General features: G+C 34.6%; 1 protein-coding gene across 5 annotated transcripts in view; it reads right to left on the minus strand.

Moving 5' to 3' along the window:
• Positions 1-19542, minus strand: part of LOC135142125 (protein phosphatase Slingshot) — an 82799-nt gene that overhangs the window by 36265 nt on the left and 26992 nt on the right. For 4 of the 5 annotated variants that reach the window (XM_064073799.1, XM_064073793.1, XM_064073802.1 and 1 more), the window contains exon 2: positions 15584-15639. In XM_064073799.1, the coding sequence (XP_063929869.1) occupies positions 15584-15639 (56 nt within the window). Of the gene's footprint in view, positions 1-15583; positions 15640-18795; positions 18815-19542 lie in introns of those variants that run through there. The other variant, XM_064073805.1, reaches the window with a different exon arrangement.

Genomic DNA, 19542 nt, shown 5'->3' on the forward strand with positions numbered 1-19542 from the left:
TGTCGTAAAATTAAGGAACAAAAAAAATGACAAATTAGAAAAATTTAAATTGAAAAGTCGAGAAACCAAAATCGAAAAATTGAAAAACTCAAATGTTGAAAATTGAAAAACTGAAAAATTTAAACTTGAAAACCAAAAAAAAAAAAGTAAAACTGAAGAATTGAAAAATTCTATTTTAACCTTCGACCAATTTTAATGCAATGTGTTAAAATTCTGTAAATTGTAATACCTTATCGTTGTATATCTCAATGCCGCAACCCAAATTTTGAAAGTATTACGACGTAATTGGCCTTTCTTGTCTTCGCGGTTGTACATGTGGCCTTTTAAATCGACGAAAGTTTGAAGTAAATATGTGTTGCGACCTTGAGATATACAACACTTCGCAATTCTGAATAAATTGTTATTTCTGTATTCTTTAAACAGTTTTTTTTTTTTCGTCAAAACAAACCATAATAACCCACTTATTCCTTCGAAATTAAAAGCTCACACAAAAAAAAATCTGGTAACAATTACATAACACAAAAATAAATGTCTAAATCGTGCAGAGACAGGTGAGGATTTCTTTAAATTGTATCGTACAATACATTCACAAATAGAATTTGTCCATTGTAATGGGTCGCTTCCAATCGCATGCGACCGATCCGCTCCACAATGCCCCATATAAGCCCACGATAAACCCATTCCAGAGGTCGTTACGATTCAGCTTTCATGTTAACAATAAAAAAGCCGTTTTCACTCGCAATTTCCTAATAATAATTGTATTTTTTCCAGCTGGTTCACGTATTCGCTCGAATTAACGCTCGGAACAAAGAACAGACAGGCACTTTCTAAAGGCGCCTCCACTGACATTTATTAAATCAATCAAGAGAGGAAGTACGTAATAGTCCAGTTACGTGCTACCGCAATTCGCAAGAACAGGAAAACGACAAAAGGACGGAAAAAACATGGAAATAGAAAAACGAGGCAATTTACGTAATTTGCCTGCAACGAGAACACACAAACGATGCACTTCTGACACGATTCTCACCGTTCACGATGCTGCAATCTTGAAATTGCTTTGTTTTACGTAACAACTGCTATTTTAATGTGAGAGCATTTGAGACGCAATGTTCAAACAATAATCCTCGCTGAAAAATTCGTGATGCAATGGCACCGACGAACGCCGCCTTTTCGATACAACACGAGCTTTTGCCAAGAAAGAGAAGTTCTTATAATGTTATTATTTTTCAATTTTTAATTAGAGTGGTATTTTGGTATTATATTATAAGCGAGTGATACTGCTCTCACGAGCTGATAATAAAAATACGAATAGTTGCATTAATTACTTCACTTGTTAATAATGTTGAATTTTTGTCTCGAACAACATTTGCATAAACTACCGCAAAACCTACTACTGTAAGAAAAATTATTAATGAACATGACTGTAAAAAACTTACTGAACTGCGATTAGGGTTTAAATTAGAAAAACCGTGAACTGTCACCCACCTTATCACTGGTGGTGTCTAAACCACACCGAATTCCCCGAAATAAAATATAACGCAATATCCTTTTACATGTATTTATTTATTTATTTATTTATTTATTCTTCATCAAACTCAGCTGAAAGTTAATTACCCCTATTCAACTTTGACGAGTTGAAACTCTCTCTCTAAAAAAAAACTCCGGTCCTGTCTTCCACAGTTTTGATTCTGACAAAAGCGTGCTTGTGGAACATCTGCACCGTGTCGGACAACACCAAGCCGAGATTAATGGACGTGCCAAGGTTGCCAATTTAGCCCAATAAACAAAGCGAGTCGCTGCGTCCATAAATCACAACGTGTGAATTTGGCGAAAAAATTTCAAACTTTTCCGCAGTTAGAGAAGGTGCAGGCCGAGAGGTGGCAAAAGTTGGTTGCATTTGTGCAGCGCACGTACTCGATTGGTTAACTCGGCACGTCGACGAATGAGTTTTGAATTTTCTGCGTATGAAAATGGCTGGAAACACGGGTCACTCACATTGTACACATGGCCCATTTGAGCCACTCGGTGCAAGACTGTGGATTTTAAATAGCTTGGGCTATTATCTGCGGACGTGGTTGCAGCGAGTGCATGTGCACGCGATTCCGAAAGCACAAAGCGTATTCCTGCGGCAGGATGTTTGTTTGCTTTTTCTGGTTTTGCTGGAAAATGTCACATTGTGCAATTGCGACAAAGTGGTATTTCTGTGGCGTGAGGGAAGGGAAAAAGTTGGCAGAGGTCGAGAAGGCAGATGGTCGCTGAAATTTTAAAAGGTTGGGAAAGGGAACGAGCAAGTTCGATCTTCGAAAGTTCACGGACGTCTAGGTGGAAGAGTTTTGGTGGAGGAATAATGTGATTCGAATCGTTCGTTCTGATGAGAGTAGATATCATGACATTTCCGTTCCTAATTACACAGGCCTGCGAAATATAACTTTTAAATTCCCTTTTAAGTAATATTGTTTTTTTTTTAGGTATTTATGTATGCCGAATTAAAATATAACTCTAGTTTTTTTGTAGCACATCGAGATTTATTTTTATGTAGGCCTAAATATTCATAGGTTTTCAAACAATTTTTATGAAAAAATAAAATATAAAGAATATAAAATTGAATGTATATTTATTAAATGAACTAAATTAGTTATAAACAAGACTTAAAAAAACAAATAAATCAAGAAGCTTCTTTTTTTCTTTCTTCAAAGCTCTGATTTAAGCGTTTTCTCTTGTATTCACGATAGGATATGTTATTGCTGTTATATTTTTCGCATTATATCATTTTATATTTGAACAGCAAAAGTAACAATCGTCTGTATGATTTTGTGGCTCCATCCAAATCATTGGTGTCAGCAAACTTATCTGAAGAATTAACCCATTTCCGAGAAGACATTAGTAATTTTTGTTTAAATTCAGGGTAATAAGCGCATAGTCGACACACATAACTCTTACTAAGCTGAACACGAAATGAAATATCAACACCATTATCCATAGATATTATTACCACAAAATCTAGAAGTTAATTTTTATAGTACTAAGAACAAAACTGAAAAAAATATTTTTTGCAGAAACTGTACGTGATAGAAACTTTTGCAATTTTTTTTTATACATGAGTGTCTAAGACCTACCAAAATTACTACTTGATTTTGTTGGGGGAAAACCATCGCAGGCCTGTGTTATGTATTATAGAGGTGAATCTTTCTCTAATCGTAAATTCAAAATTCTCAGAACCCTCAAACAAAACTACGTATGGAAAATTATGAAATCAACAATTCTTCATTAAACTCATTTTTTCTTTCTTTTTATGCCGATTAAATAATCTATATTGTTTATTATGACAAAGTGATGACATCGTTAAACATTTTTTTAGCAGAATTTTTGTCAATTTCCTTCATTATCGTTCTAACTTGCAATAGAACTTTTACGAAATAACTAGTTGATTGTTGAAAATTTGACGCATTTTTAAATTACTTTAGTAAAAATCGCGAATATAACTGGGACGTCAAAAATTGTCCTTTTCACTTATAATAACCTGATAAAAAACTTGATGCCACTCTGGAACTAATCGTGGCTTTCTTAACGAATGTCCTTTTCAATGTTCACATTCAAACCATTTTTAGAATTTGGCTTTTGTATCTTCCTGCAATTTTGGCAAGACACTGGTAACATTGTTGCAATAATCACAAAATAACTAAAATTTATTTCAAGCTATTTTGCAAATCATTAGTTTCTTTTGCCGGTCAGTATATGTAAAAAAGATAACCAACGCGAAAATAGTATATTATGATACGAGTTTTATAAGAAGCATTTTGGAGTAAGTGCGTATCATACAGTATTTGTTCTACTTTGCCCCTTTTTCAGAAAAACACAGCAAATTCAAAATCTGGTTATTTTCACGACAGTTAGCAGAACATATCTTTTATTTCATTAAACACTGTAAAAAAAAATAGCTTTCACTACGTTTACTGAAATTATGATAGCACCTAGCGTATTTATTACGACACGCGATTGTGTATCGCAATAGACTTATTAAGAACGCGAAGTAGAAAAAATTCTTTTCGAACAATCGAAACACTGAAAAATCGAAATATCAAGAAATCGAAAAACTGGATCATCGGAATATCCATTAACGAGAAATTGAGAAATCAAAAATGTTTAAAAATAGGAAAATTCAAGAATCGAAAAATTGAAAAACCGAAAATTCGAAAGATCGAGCAATTGAACTAAAAAATTGAAAAATCAAAATACCGAAAAATTGAAAAATCCAGAAATTGAAAAGTTCCGAAAATTGAAATGTTGAAAAATGGACCAATTGAAACAACAAAAAATCGAAGAATTAAAATATCCAAAACTTTGAAAATCCAGAAACTATAGTTTTCAAAATTGAAATATTGAAAAATTGAGAAATCGAAAACTTGAAAAATCCAAAAACATAAAACTCGAAAAAACGAAAATTTTAATAATCGAAAGACCGAGACGTCAAAAAATCGAAACATGAAAAAATTGAAAAATCAAACTGAAAAATAGAAATATCGAGGAAGTGAAATTCAAAAAATCGAGAAATAAAGGTATTGAAAAACCAAAAATTTAAAAAATGGAAAAAATTAAAATACATACCGAAAAATTTAAAAACCGAGAAATCGAAACATCACAAAATCGAAAAATAGAAAAAAGGAAAAATTTAAAAATTGAAAAATCAAAAATCGAGAAACCGAAAATCCAACATTCAAAAAATCGAGAAACTGAAAAATTCCAAAACTGGAAATAAAAAACTGGAAAGTCGAAAACTGAATTTTGAAAAATCGAAAAACCGAAAAGTCGAAAAATGGAAAATTTTAAAAACTGAAACAGCAAGTAAACGAAACATCAAAAGAGAAAGGGAGAAATCGAAAGTCGAGAACTCGAAAAAATTGAAAAATTGAGAAATCGAAGTGGGTCAAAATCGATAAATCGAAAAGCTAAAAACTGAAAAATAAAATCGATAAATCGAAAAATTGAAAATAAAAAAATCGAAACACCGAAATCTCGTTAAATCGAGCAATCGAGAAAATGAAAAATCAAAACACTGAAAAATCGAAAAACCTAAAAACCGAAAAATCGAGAAATTTAAATATTGAAACATCAAAGATCAGAAAAATCGAAAATTTAAAAATTCGAAAAACTGAAAAATAGGAATATCGAAGAACTGAAAAATCGAAAAATAGGGAAACTGAAAAATCGAAAAAGCAAAACATGAGGAATCGAAAATTAGAAAAGTGAAAAAATCGGAAAATTGAAGAATCAAAACATTTATTGAAAAATCCCAAAACCAAAATACCGAAAAATTGAAAAATCCCAAAGCTGAAACATCAAAAAATAGAGAAATCGAAAAATAGAGAAACGGGAAATTGAAAGAATCGATTAATTCAGAAATTAATAAAATGGAAAAATTGAAAATTCGAAGAATTTAAAATTCGCAAAACTGAAACAGCGGAAAATTGAAAAATGAGGAAATCCAGAAATAAAAAACAGGAAGAATCGAGAAATTGAAAAATACCAACATTGAAACATCGAAAAATTGAGTATGGAAACTGAAAATCCATAATTTTGAAAATCAGAAATTCAAAAATCAGAAAATTGAAGAATCTAAAACTGAAATGTCGAGAACTAATGGAAATGACGAAAAATTGAAATTTGATAAATCTGAAAATTGGAAAAGTGAAAAATTTAAAAGCCGAAAAGGCGAAAAATCGAGAAATCGACAACTTCAAAAACTGAAACATCGAGTAATAGAAAGATCCAAAGGCAGAGAAAGGGAGAAATCGAAAAGTAGAGAAGTTGTAAAATTAAAAAATTGAGAAAAATTAAAATAAAAAAAAATAAACAGATAAAAATCGACAAATCGAAAAATTGAGAAATCGAGAAATTGAACAAGAAAAAATCGAAATATCGAAATCTCGATAAATCGAAAAAGTGAAAAAAGAAAAAATCGAGAAATTGAAAAGTAGAAACATCGCAGGACTGAAAAATCGAGAATCAGAAAAACCAAAAATTTTAAATTCGAAAAATTGAAAAATCGAAAAAGTAAAAAAATGGGAAATCGAAAAATAAAAAAGCCGAAAAATTGAAGAATCGAACATTTATTGTAAAATCCCAAAACTAAAATATCAAAAAATAGAGAAATCGCGAAATTGAAAACTCGAAAAATACAAAAATGGAAACTCGATTAATCCAGAAATTGAAAAATGGACAAATTGAACAATAAAATAATCGAAAAATCGAAAAATTTAAAAACCGAAAGATTGAAAAATCAAGAACTTTAAATATCAAAGCATCAAAGAACTGAAAAATTGAAAAATCGAGAAATCGGAAAAATCAAAAATTTTAAAATCGAAATGTTAAAAAATTAGAGATCGAAAAATAAAGAAGTCGAAAAATAGACAAATGGGAAACTCAAGAATCGATTAATCCAGAAATAAAAAAATGGAAGAATTTAGAATTTACGAACGTCAAAAATTCAAAAATCGAAAAATTAAAAAATCGTAAAGCAGCGGAAAATTGAGAAATCGAAAAATGAGAAAATCCAGATAAAAAAATTTGAAGAATCTAGAAATTGAAAAATCCCAACACTGAAACATCGAAAAATTGAGAAGAAAAAAACTGAAAAATCCCAAAATTGAAATATCGAAAATTTGAGAAATCGAAAAAATTGCAATATTGTTATATTTACAATTTTGATTTTTTATTTACCAAAAATCTCGATGCCTAGGATAAAGGAATTAAGACGAATTCATAAACCATATGTTCAGGACTATGTTACATTTTAACATTTAAATATTAATAATATTTCAATAATTAACAACTTAGCATGCTTCGGATAACCTTAAAACGTTTGTAAGATTTCAAAACACTCGATTTTGCAATTTTAAAGTTAAATGGTAAAATGTTATACAAGTGTTTTTTTAATCTGGAAGCTTAAGGAAAAACTCAACACGGATTCATAAATCACAACTGGAAGAGTACGTTATTTTATAAAATTTAAATAACATAGACTACTACTACTATATTGTAAAATTTGAAGATGACGTCATTCCATTGTTAGTGGGGATGAAATTTTGGTTAGCGTTTTACCACCTACACGTTATTTCTAACACATAAAATTTAACAACAGTTTCGGAGATTATCTGTCTAAAAAAAAAATCCGGACAAACCGCAGTCAGACAGACGAAAATGGGGGACCAATTTTTTCGTACTCTACGGATCATGAAACGTCGAGAAAACATGAAAGTAGCCGGTCGCCCGATGAATTCCATTACAATTATAATAAAGTAAAAACGGAATCAATTTGTAAAATTTACCAAAAAATTGGATTTATTTAACTGAGTGTTTTTCAGGGGCCAGGGGAAGTTTTTTTTAGGAAAAAACTGTCTGTGACCCCAAAATGTAACAATCTGTTTATTTCGCATCAAATCCATCCCTTTATTTAAATTATCCCGTGTTACATCACACCCAAAATCCGCCCTACCCTCCAATTGTCCATTTTCACCCACACGCTCCAATTAACTCCGACCTAACGAACCACCCCGCACACAATCCTGGGGACAAATCCATTTTCCACTTCAAACCTCGTTCGGAGATTCATTAGCGAGCGCATCCCAACTCCTCCGATTTAAATTGCTAATGAAGAGAAACCTATATCCACGAGTTGTGCAGAAACCACCAATCCATCACCACCCATCGAACCGTCCCAGACTGCTCCTCGGCATATAATCGCGCCGTATCGACATCAACCTCCTTTGTTCTCGCCGACCTTCGGCGATTAATTAGGACATCCTGACGGTTCTGAGGCCGCGCCATTTGTCCACATCTTCATAAGAAATCCGACCACGTCCGTCGTTCCCGTTCCCGTCCAACGGACAAAAACCCATGCATTATTCCTTCCACGTTTCGCATCCGATCGTGGAGAAACATCTGCTGCCCATTCATGGGCGCGTTTATACCATCGACCGTCGCCCATCCACGCATCTCATTCACTTTTCTAATAGCTTTCGAACGGATTTTTATTTTACCCCGATTGGTTTCACCCGAGTAATTCACGGTTAAAGTGCTCTTGTGCAATTATCGCGGCCCGTTAAAACGAGCGATTTGCACAATTATGAGTCGCTCCCTTTCTAAAATTCCTGCTTGATCAAGGAGAAAAATGGGGAGATGATTGTTTTAAATGCTGCTACTTTGCCCGTATTTGTATGGCGATTATGTATTTAATGGGTTTTTTAGGAACGAATTATTATAATTGGAAAGTGGAATTGCTCCGAGAGTTTATCACTTTTCCTTTTTCAACGTTTATCTTTCGACGCGATTAAGAAAAATAACACGTATGCTTATGGAACACGTTCGTTAAGACAATAACATTTCTTAGAAAGTGTTGTCTGTGCGTTGTTTAACCACATGTTACTGTTGTATAATGGCGTTACATAAGTTTTGTTTTATCTCTGGGTAATTACGATGTATCAAGTGTATGGTTGTGTCGCCGCTGTCGGCAAAACGACTCAGCACAATATCAAAATATTCTACACACTTAAGTCACAGAAGTGCACTTTTCCTGACTGCAGATCGCAACTAAAATGATCCGCCCTTTTGATTTCAGTACTACGACACGATATTGAAGAATACTGCCTGAAGATCCACATCAATACATTTAGCACAAAGCAAACAAAATTAGATCACCTGTTACCGCAATATTTCGTATAAAAAATTAAGTGTAGTACCTCTTTGAAGTAAAGTTGATTGGGCTGGTTTTTCGAGATTGTGATGTACTAAATTCTAAAAGATAAAGCTTATCACTGAAGCACAAACCTACGCCTCAATACGATTTATGAATACGTTTTTTAAAATGACGCCATCAACTTTCAAGGAGATGAATAAATCAATTTTATTTAATGTTCTGTAACTCCTAAATTACGGTTAGTGTCGTATGTGAAGTTAAAAATAGATGTGCAATGTTAAACGATACGTGAACGACAATATTTCAAGTTGGATCCTTTTCATAAAATTTTGCGATGACGTCATCAATATTTCAGGGTGGATGAAAGCTAGTTTTGAAGTATACTCAAAATTCTAATACAGTCGCTAACACACACGGTAGACAGAAATGTCTACAATATTTCTGTTGGCTGTTTCTTTGCTTTGAAATATTTTACACTAAGTTATCATTCATCAAATTGAAATTGTTCGTGAAAAGTTTGCGTGCACGAACATACCCAGGATTTTTCTGATAAGAGCCAACTATGAAATTCAAATATCCTCGCCCTTTTAAAACTTTTATTCCCAAATGTAAATCATACTTTTCTGTGCTCATTTTCGAGTTGATAGAACTCGTGACCAACAGCTTTGTTGCTAGTTTTAACGGTATTTTATTGAATAAATTACACTTTCTAAACTTGACATTAACTTAAATAATACTCCAATTTGAATATTGGATCTAATTAGAATTTCCAAAACAACATGTACACGGCATACAGCTAGCTACCTACTTAATACCACTAATCGAAATTAAGGTTATTCACAGTTAGATGCAATGTAACTAAATAAGCGTGCTGGTGTGGCTATGCGGTACCATCCATCTTTCTACATTATCATTCAAAATTCATATCCCTCCAACTACTTGCGAAGAATTATTTGTATCAATAAGCGTAAATGCAGTAAACCCAAAAAATTTTCAATTGTGTTCAGATTGTTTCAGATCCTTACAGATCCTTACAAGTCCTTTCAGATTTTGCTAGATTCTTCGAGATTCTTTCACATTCTGTGGAGGAATCTGAGGGAATCTCGACGAATCTCGAAAATCTAGAAGAATCTGAACGATTTTGCAGGACTTTGAAGCGATGTGGAAAAATTTGAAAGGATATGAAAGATGAAAAATTCTTAGAGAATCTGAAAGAAACGAAAAAATCCGAAGGAATCTGAAAGAACCTGTGAGAATCTGAGAGAATTTTGAAGAATTTCGACGAACTTAGAAAAATCTAAGAGAATCCATAAAAAAAAAGTCGAGGAATCTGCAGGGATCTGAATAAAACTGAAAATTTTGAAAGAATTGGAAACAATCCGGAAGCTTTAAAAAGCATCCGGAGTAATCGGAAAGAATTAAAAAAATCGAAAAAATCTGAAAAAGAAAATGAAAGAATTTGGAGGAAAAATTTTCGATATAATGTGAATTTTTATTTTAATGTAGCATGTAGTTGCCAGCACTGATTGGGTCTAATTTGTCTGATGTAGCTGTCAAATCAGTGATGCCAACTACACAGGTTGGACATGGCTTTGGATTTCCATTAAAAATAGTGATCGATGACCGCATAACCCTGACGTCATTATCTAAAAAAATTAAAGTTGTTTATTTAAAAGATTTTCCTCTCGTTCTCTACTAGCCCCGCCTACCACCCCTTTATTTTCTTAGAGGAAATGTCATTTGATAAAATCAGTTATATTTCAACAAGTCCTAGCCCCGCCCACCCGCCCTTTATTTTCTTGCATATTTCATTTGGCAAATCAGTCGTGTCTTAGCAAATCCTAGCCCCGCCCACCCCCCTTTATTTTTTTACAGGATATATCATTTGCCAAAATCAGTCGTATCTTGGCAAGTACTAGCCCCGCCCACCCGCCCTCTATTTCTTTGGAAGATATGTCATCTGCCAAAATCAGTCTTATCTTATCAAGTACTAGCCCCCCCACCCGCCCTCTATTTCCTTGGAAGGTATGTCATTTGCCAAAATCAGTCTCATCTTATCAAGTTCTAGCCCCACCCACCCACACTTTATTTTCTTAGAGAGTATGTCATTTGCCAAAATCAGTCTTATCAAGTATCAGCCCCGCCAACCCGCCCTCTATTTTCTTAGACAGTATATCATTTACCCTAAGGGCGGGTGGGTGATGTTAGTTTGTAAAGATAATGCTTATTTTGGCAAATGATATACCCTCTAAGAAAATAAAGGGGAGGGGCTAGTTCGACAAAAACCATACCTTTTAAGAGAATAAAGGGTGGGACCGTGGGGCTCGTATTTGTAAGATAAGACTGATTTTGGCAAATGACATACCTTCCAAGGAAATAGAGGGCGGCTTTATTTTCTTAGAAGTTATATCATTTGGCAAAATCACTCTCACCCTTTATTTTCTTGCATCATATATCATTTGGCAAATTTTTCTCTTAGAGAGTGGATCATTTAACAAAATTAGTTTTATCTTAGCTAGTATTAACCCCGTCCACTCGCCCTTTATTGTCGTTGAAAGTAGATGATTTCGCAAAATCAGTCTTATCTTGGCAAAAATTAGCCCCGCCCACCCGCCCTTTATCTTCTTACGAAAATATTTGAAGAAATCTGAGCAAACCTGTAAGAACCTGAGAGAATCTGGAACAATCTAGATAAATCTGAAAGAATTTGGCAAAGTCCACAGGGATCTGAAATATCTGTACAATTTAGAACGACCTGGGAGATTCGAAAAAAATTTGAAGAAATATAAAGGAATATGAGAGAATCTGAAAGAATATTGGGGAATCTGAGAGAATTTTGAAGAATTTCGTCGAATACAGAAAAATCTAAGAAAATCTATTAAAAAAAAAAAGTGGAAGAATCTGCAGGGATCTGAAAGGGTCTGAAATGATCTGAATAGAACTGAAAATTTTTGAAAGAATTGGAAACAATCCGCAAAATTCGAAAAGCATTCAGAATAATCGGAAAGAATAAAAAAATCGACAAAATCTGCACCAGAGAATCAGATAGAAAAGGAACGATTCTGGAGGAATTTGGGGGAATCTGGAGGAATTTGGAGGAATCTGAGAGATTCGGAAAGTATCTGAAGGAATCTGAGGAAACCTGTGGGAACCTGAGAGAATCTCAAAGAATCTAGAAAAATCTAGAAGAATTTGGAAAAGTCTAAAGGGATCTAAAAGTATATGTATGGTTTTAAAACGACCTGAATAGAACCCAAAAATTTGAAAGAATCGTGAGGATTCCTGACGGTGTCTTTGAAAGAATTTGAAAAAATCTGAAACAATCTAGAAGCATCCGGAATAATCTGAAAGAATAAAAGAAAAATCGAAAGAATCTGAAAGAGAGAATCTGAAAGAAAATGAACGAATTTGAAGGAATCTGGGAGAAATTGGGAGATTCAAAAAGAATCTGAAAGAATGTGAGAGAATCTGAAGAAACTTGTGAGAACCTGAGAGAATCCCGAAGAATCTAGAAAAATCTGGAAGAATTTAGAAGAGTCTGCAGGGATCTGAAAAAATCTGTAAGGTTCTAAAACGATCTGAATAGAACTTGAAAAATTGAAAGGACCTTGAAGATTCCTGACGGTGTCTTTGAAAGAATCTGAAAAATGCGAAAGAATGTGAAACAATCCGAAATCATCCAAAAGCATCCGGAAAAATCCGAAAGAATCCTCAAGGAAGAATTAAAAAAAAAAAAAGAAAAAATCTAAAAACATCTGAAAAAGTCTAGAAGAAAATCTGAGGGAATATGAAACTAAGAATCGGAAAGAATTAGAAAGAATCAGAGGTGTCAGGAAAGAATTTCAGAGAATCTAAAAAGAAACTGGCAGAATCTGAAACAGTCTGCAGGGACCTGAAACGATCCAATGCGATCTTGAAAAATTTGAGAGGACCTGAACCGATTTGTAAAGATCTGAAAAATTCTGAGGAAATCTAAGGGAACCTTGAAAAATATTGAGAGAATCTGAAAGAATAGAAAACAATCTGTAACAAAGTGTACTTTTTCTAGAAACTGTCGCATTAATTTTTCAACATATTCTCAGAGCCAGGAATTTGCTGTAAACTACATCAGGTAAATTACGCGAATTTAGACACAGTGACCATTTTTAACAGAATTTATGGAAAATTTGATACTTATATTTTACCTCTGAGACTGTAAACGAAGCGAAATGAATGATAAACAGAAATTAAGGCAATTTTTTTCCGAAATTCTTGATATTAAAATTAATCAAATACGAATTAGATTGTGTGGCATAGAAAAATTATACATTTTCGACGTGCTTAGTGTTTCTAAACTCTCATTTTTTCCGAAAAAATTTCCAAGTCAATTATAAACGCAAATAGGACAATATATTTTTTTTCGAGATTTAGATATTGGAGCATTTTGTGCTTTGCCTCATCGAGTTCTCAACTTATGAGCCGCCCCTGTTACAGCCAATATGTTCATAATCTACTATAGGTAAAGTTTTTGAATCATTAATCAGTGATCGAATTGTTACAAAATTTCATAACTCTGTCTGCAAATCAACATGGATAGCTATTCTTCCTATTTAAATGCTCATTATCGACAAATAGTTGCGGTTTATACAGATTTCAGAAAAGAATTTGATAGAGTGAACTCTAATGAACTTGTTATCTTACAAAGTCCGAACTAAAATGTGTGTAAAACAAAGAATAAATGACTTTATTAACAATAAATTATCAAAATCTCCTCAGTCTCCTGAATCAAATGAATTTGCACTAAATTCAAATGCATTCCCTTTTTAACGTGGACGTTCTCCGATTTAAACCCTTAATAAAGACAGAAAGACAAGCACAGAATGACCCAATTCTAAAAGATGGCAAAACAGGACAAGATCATTTTTCGAAAAATCTGTACTGATTCAAATGTACTTCAGAGGCGAGGAAAGTTCTGTCTAAACAACTTAGACCAATTATTTGAACTTGACACTGTAGCTCGTACAATTTTTTCCAACTAATGACGCATCAATGTCATTTCTTAACAAAGGCACCCCACAGAAACCCTCTTTCTCGTCCTGAAAAGCCCATATCCGATATCCTCGACAAACACACAAAATAACTAAAGCAGGAAAACCAACAATGACCTTTTTTCGCAACTCGATCTCGCGGTTTCGCCTCTGCTCCATGCAACTGATATTTTATGCCTTTCGGTCCCCACAGAAAATTAATACCCTCTTCAAGGTTCTTCCAGCCGACACACAACCCCAAGGACATCTTCGCGTGATATGCCACTTGCTCTTCGCGGTAATTACACCATGTAAGGCCAAATCCTACCAATTCTAATTAAACTCGTGTCAGCCACACGTTATACCTCCAATCTTATATAATTTAGGATGTGGGCCAAGCTTCATGTTACGGTTTCTTAATCGATTACTTCATCGACACGATAGAAGGAACACCGTGACAATTAACTTCTGAGCGAGAACGAGAAAAAAAAAAAAAGATTTGTCATGTACCGCGAGCAATTATTTCGTCGATTTCACCAAGAATGGATTCGTTTGACAATTTCCATCGAGAACGCTTTTGGTTGCGAAGCTCACATTAAAACGCCAACGCGGCGGGGATTTAATCGAGATCGAAATTAAAAATGGCCTTCTACGGCTCATTAACACTCCATGAAAAGAAACATTATGCCTAAATCGACGGAGTAATGGTTTCGTAGGATTTCTGTAGGTGGTGTTATCGTCCGAACAACACGGTGACATTGCTAGTGACGATAAACGCATACTTTTGCTACTGATAACGCAATGGCAACTTCCACATGAGTCACTACGGTCGCGGTTAGCCCCAAGCCATCCGTGAAGACGCTTTTGACATTTGTGGACGCATCATGCCACTAGATCGAGTGATAAAGTCGTCCTTGAAGTTTCCTCTCCCGTGATAAAGTTAATAGGGGAGAGGTCAAAAACTTCTTTAGTTGCGGTGGGTGGCGACCAAAGCACTTGGTAAGCTCTGTTGGCACATTATGCTTACAAAGGCTATTATTATCTGGTCTGATTTCGAGAACCATGTTCGTTCACCCTGTGACATTATCGGGAGATCCGAGTGGAAAGGTTGAAAAATTGCAACACAAAAACGAGGTCTGGATATAATCAAAGCCTTTTTCGTAATAAAGGGGTTGGTCTTTTTATTGGTGTTAAATTGAGTGTGAGTGGCGCTGCGTTTAGGAATAGAACGCTTGTTTTGTAATCGTGGGGACATCTCAAAGTCTACATAGTTGAATCAAGGTCGAAGTTTTATGTTATTATAGAGTTCATTTTCCTGGAAGAATTGTCTCACTTGGTTAGACTGTCTGGCGGCGCGCACCATACCTGGTGACTGTTTGCATGACCCTGAAAATTCTATCACGATATTTTTGTGCACACCTGTTCTTAAAAAATACAGAGAATAAATAGGATAAGGCGACAAGTTGAAGACCGAACAAACTATGCCCGGTGTAATACGCTTTGTCGCTTCCACCTTCAACTCTTCCACGATGCTCATTTTGCGCAATCCGCTGCGAGTATCACTAAATAATAATTAACGCAAGCCCGAATATTGTGAAACGAGTGTTGAAGCAAGGCCAGCAGGGAGAGTACGGTCTGACACGCACCCAACCACAATGTTATAATATTTATTACGTAGTTTTCGGCAAGTCGTTACTCGGTGCGAAAATCGCGACCTACTTCTTTTGTCTGTACGAATCCGGAACACGTGTCCGTAACTGTAATCATAATGAAAACATACGACGTAGTCATTTCTCCGGAAACCTCAACACCTTCCGGATTTTTTGTCAACATTTCGGGTCGGAGATAAAACAGCAACGTGATCGGTTTTAAGATAAATAAATACCTTTTCGGGTTCCGATTCGTGTCCATGTTGTCATCTTGCGCTCCGGTTGATTCGTCCTGAAAAAAAAAATTAGTTAGTGATGGAGACAAAGTTGAAATCGGGTTTTTACAGTAAAATTGTCATTTTCCAAGAACTGTCGCTACACAGGAGTCATTTTTGCGATTTTTACCACTTACTTTTGAGTTTTCCACTTAACAAATTAGTGATGCAAGTCTACAGTCGACCATTATTATTCAACATATTGCCATAATAATTAACATATTAATTATTCTAGCAATCGAGTTGAACGATTTGTTTATTTTCACAAAATAAATATATTTAATAACATGATAAATGATTACGAGTCATGGCCGGTGACTGAAGCTCGCGTTTCATCCGGAAGACACAACCGCAGCGTTTCCTTTACAATACAAGCTAATTCAACGAGTTGAAAAAGCTAGTAACTCTTTAGATAAATTAAAATTACACATTGTTATTGGGGTGGAGACAACCCTGAAAATCAACGCTAGACTCATCTCAATATTTTTAATTGAGCGTGATCCTGTTCCGTTGCGCTGCGCTGCACACAGCGTATCGACCTCACAATTTCTAAAAAATAGTCTGTTTTGACAGCTACACGTAAATCTACTTAATACCTCGCTACAGATGAACGCTAGAAATTCGAAGGATCTGGCGTACTACGTTTACATTAGATGTAAAAGTTTAATAAACATTTAAACGACACGTGTTTCGAGCGACTTCTGGGAAATGAAGATGCAAATTTCAAGGTTGGAAGATAACAGCTATTTCCCATTTGTTGGCGTGATAACATTTTTGCAAAAAAGTCTTATCGTCCTACTAACCCTCATCCACGCCGCAGCTTAATGCATTTTTCGACCTCGAATTGCATGTGCACAAATTCGCACATCGTACGGCGGCCTTTACACATCCAATAACAGTTAAAATTATCGGTATTGTGCAAAGTCGTCTGTTTGCGCCCCAAATAAATCCCGTCTAACGGATTACACTTACGCGTCTCATTATAATAAGTTATTGTACACATAAACGTTCTAAAAAAGTTAAACACTTAACGGGAAGTACAATTTACAAGGACAGGCGATAATCTAAATTGCGCTAACTGAATTAAGCAAAAAGTTTCACCGACTCTGCCAAAATATACAGTTACAAAAGTCTACATAATTATTTCACAGTCATAAATATTTTATTTTATGGCATAACTTAATGTTTCCTTTTTCAGCGGAATCAAGTAAAGCAATAGTCATTTTTGCTTGTTTTTTTTGTTGCAGTGTTACGAAATAGTTCCGTGTATATTCAATTAACTTTCAGATTTTATAATTGACAGCAGTAATGACCCCTGAATGGTTACGGATGAAGTGCTGGAGGAACAATTACAACAGTGCTTGATTATACAGAGGTGTGAAGAAATACTGAGTGGTAAATGATACTGTAATAAGAAGACGTGAATACAATTTTGCAGATTTATGAGGTTTCGCCTTGTATGCGCGGGTATAACGTTGTGTGGAAATAATAGGAAGAGGTTTTGATGGGCTTTAGGTGAGAGGTCACAAAGTGGTGAATATTTCAACGAGAATTGTTCGAGTAACTAATGCAACGCATATGTAACGATCAAATTGGAAACCAACACCAATGGAAACGTAATACACACACTTTTTTTGATATTTTTAAATTTTGAGCCTTTACATTATGTAAATTTTTTACTTTTTTAACTCAGCTCTAATCGTTTAATTTTTGCAACAATAGTGAGAAAATTAGATGCATCATCACAAATGAGTTTTCAATAGAAACAATAATGTAGTAAGCGAAAATGTAAAAACTTAAAACAATGCAGACAATTTTTTTGCACAAAATAAAATAACAAGGAAGCAAACATCCAGGATATTTTCTTCTATTTATAAATTGTTATTATTATAATGAATCATTGTAGGCAACGTTGTTAATTGGCGTGTCAAGAAACTGTAAATAATTAAATAATAAATAATTGTTTATAACAGCCGTCTAAGATCAAACTTGACCCGACGAGATCGATCCTTTGTTGCTTCTTTTTTAGCACATAGAAAACGTTTAATGAACGTATTGTTGCAAGAGAATAGGCAAAATAATGGTTACAGTTTTAAAGACTCAAATCGAAACAGATTTTAAAACAAATATTAATTATCTGTTGTGACAGTTTAAGTCTTCTACAAAATTAATTAAACAAGAACAATAAATTTCATCTATGTGAGGCGCTTCAACTGAAATGAATCCGACATCCATAAAATATTTCATTTAAATCTTCCAACTGATACTTCCCGCTAGACGGCAGTCATTAAAAAAGCTCTATTTTTTTTAAGTGACGTTTATTCCTCCCCTCTGTAACCCTCCCATAGTGTTTTTATTGAACACACATTTAACCACCTATTTAGCTTCACCTTGTACGATCGATTATGTTGACTATGTTACGAACTTAATTTTGCTATGTTTAGTTTTCTGTTCATCAATCTTAACCACACACAAAAAGCTACACGCGAAAACAAAATAATTACATAGGGATTTTTCACGAATCCCAGTGCATTGTTTTATCATTTATCACACGTAATTAATTTACCGCCCCAGCGTCTTTACTATTAACAATAACCCGAAAAATTAAACTGATAACGTTGATAACACAAGATAGCTCCCAGTATTGCAGCGTGGAAAATTCAACGTTGCATCAATATGAATGATGACAAGATTATGGCGCTTCTAGAAACCGCTGATAAATAAATCCACAAAAACCTCCGTGATTCACATTTTCTCGTTATCTCGTGCCTCTGTAAATTAAAAAATGACACACATACACTAATACTAATCGAATAATTTTGAGAATAGCCGATTTTGTATAATTGAAGTGAATTGTTTTTTCGTTGGGTAATGGTTTCCGGAAATCGGGCATGAAATTAAAAGCAATTTTTGCATTTTCAAAACTGACCGGCAAAAAACTTTAACTAAAAATTATGAACATAATCAGTGATTGTTATTTTATTAAAGAACCATTCACTTTTGACACAGGATGTGCAAATTAGCTGAAAAAAGACAAATAAATACAGAACGATACAACGCAATATTGTCTATGACTATTTTTTTTTTTAATTCACGTTTAGTTGTAATAAAACCCCAACATCATCACCGTTACAAAAACCCCGTCGACCAATGCAATCACCTCTATCTCTAACCTCAAAAACCTCCTCAAACGCTTCGTTTCAATACCGTGACTTTTTTAAAAAGCCGACATGCTTTCTCTCGCCGACACGACACACTGGAGAATCCGTATATCCTTATATGGAAAAGTTGTGCAGCGAGGAGAGCAACAAGCGAACTTATTCCTTATCTGATTCGATAAGGATAATTCAAGCAATAAACGCACACGAGCTCGACCGGATCGTAAAATTCGGAAATAGAACTGTAGGAGACGTTCTCCGCTAATTCGTTTTTAATGGAAGAGTTGTGACGTCAGCGATAATGCTTTTCCGCAGGAAAATCTTTCGGTCAAGGTTTGGCGGTTTCGCGTTGAAAATTCGAAGTTCATGACGCAGGGGATGCTATCGATTTGGCTTCGGTTCGAATATCAGCGAAGAGGTATCCTCGAGGCATTGGTTTCGTAAGATAACTGTTCCAGCGGCAGTGCACTGCCACCGACGACTCGTTGACCCGATTTTCTTTCGATGATTGCGAAAGCGAGGGTTTTTTCTTGCGAACAGACGGAGCAGTTCGGTGTTTGGTAGTGGAAGTAGGCTTTGTAGGAATCTAGTCCAAAATGGAACGAATGTGACATAATAAATCATAAAAGTATAGCGGCAAAAGCTGCTTAGGGCCAGTTTCATGATCAATTTAAAGTTTGCCTGCCTTTCAGAAGTAATGGGATGAATTTATGAACAGTTATGAAAGGCAGAGTTAGTCCTAGTATCAGTGATTGTTTTTTT

This window comes from Zophobas morio, unplaced genomic scaffold, assembly GCF_036711695.1.
Source record: "Zophobas morio isolate AGI-343-1 ecotype UQ-CSIRO unplaced genomic scaffold, CSIRO_AGI_Zmor_V1 ptg000004l, whole genome shotgun sequence".
Taxonomy (NCBI): domain Eukaryota; kingdom Metazoa; phylum Arthropoda; class Insecta; order Coleoptera; family Tenebrionidae; genus Zophobas; species Zophobas morio.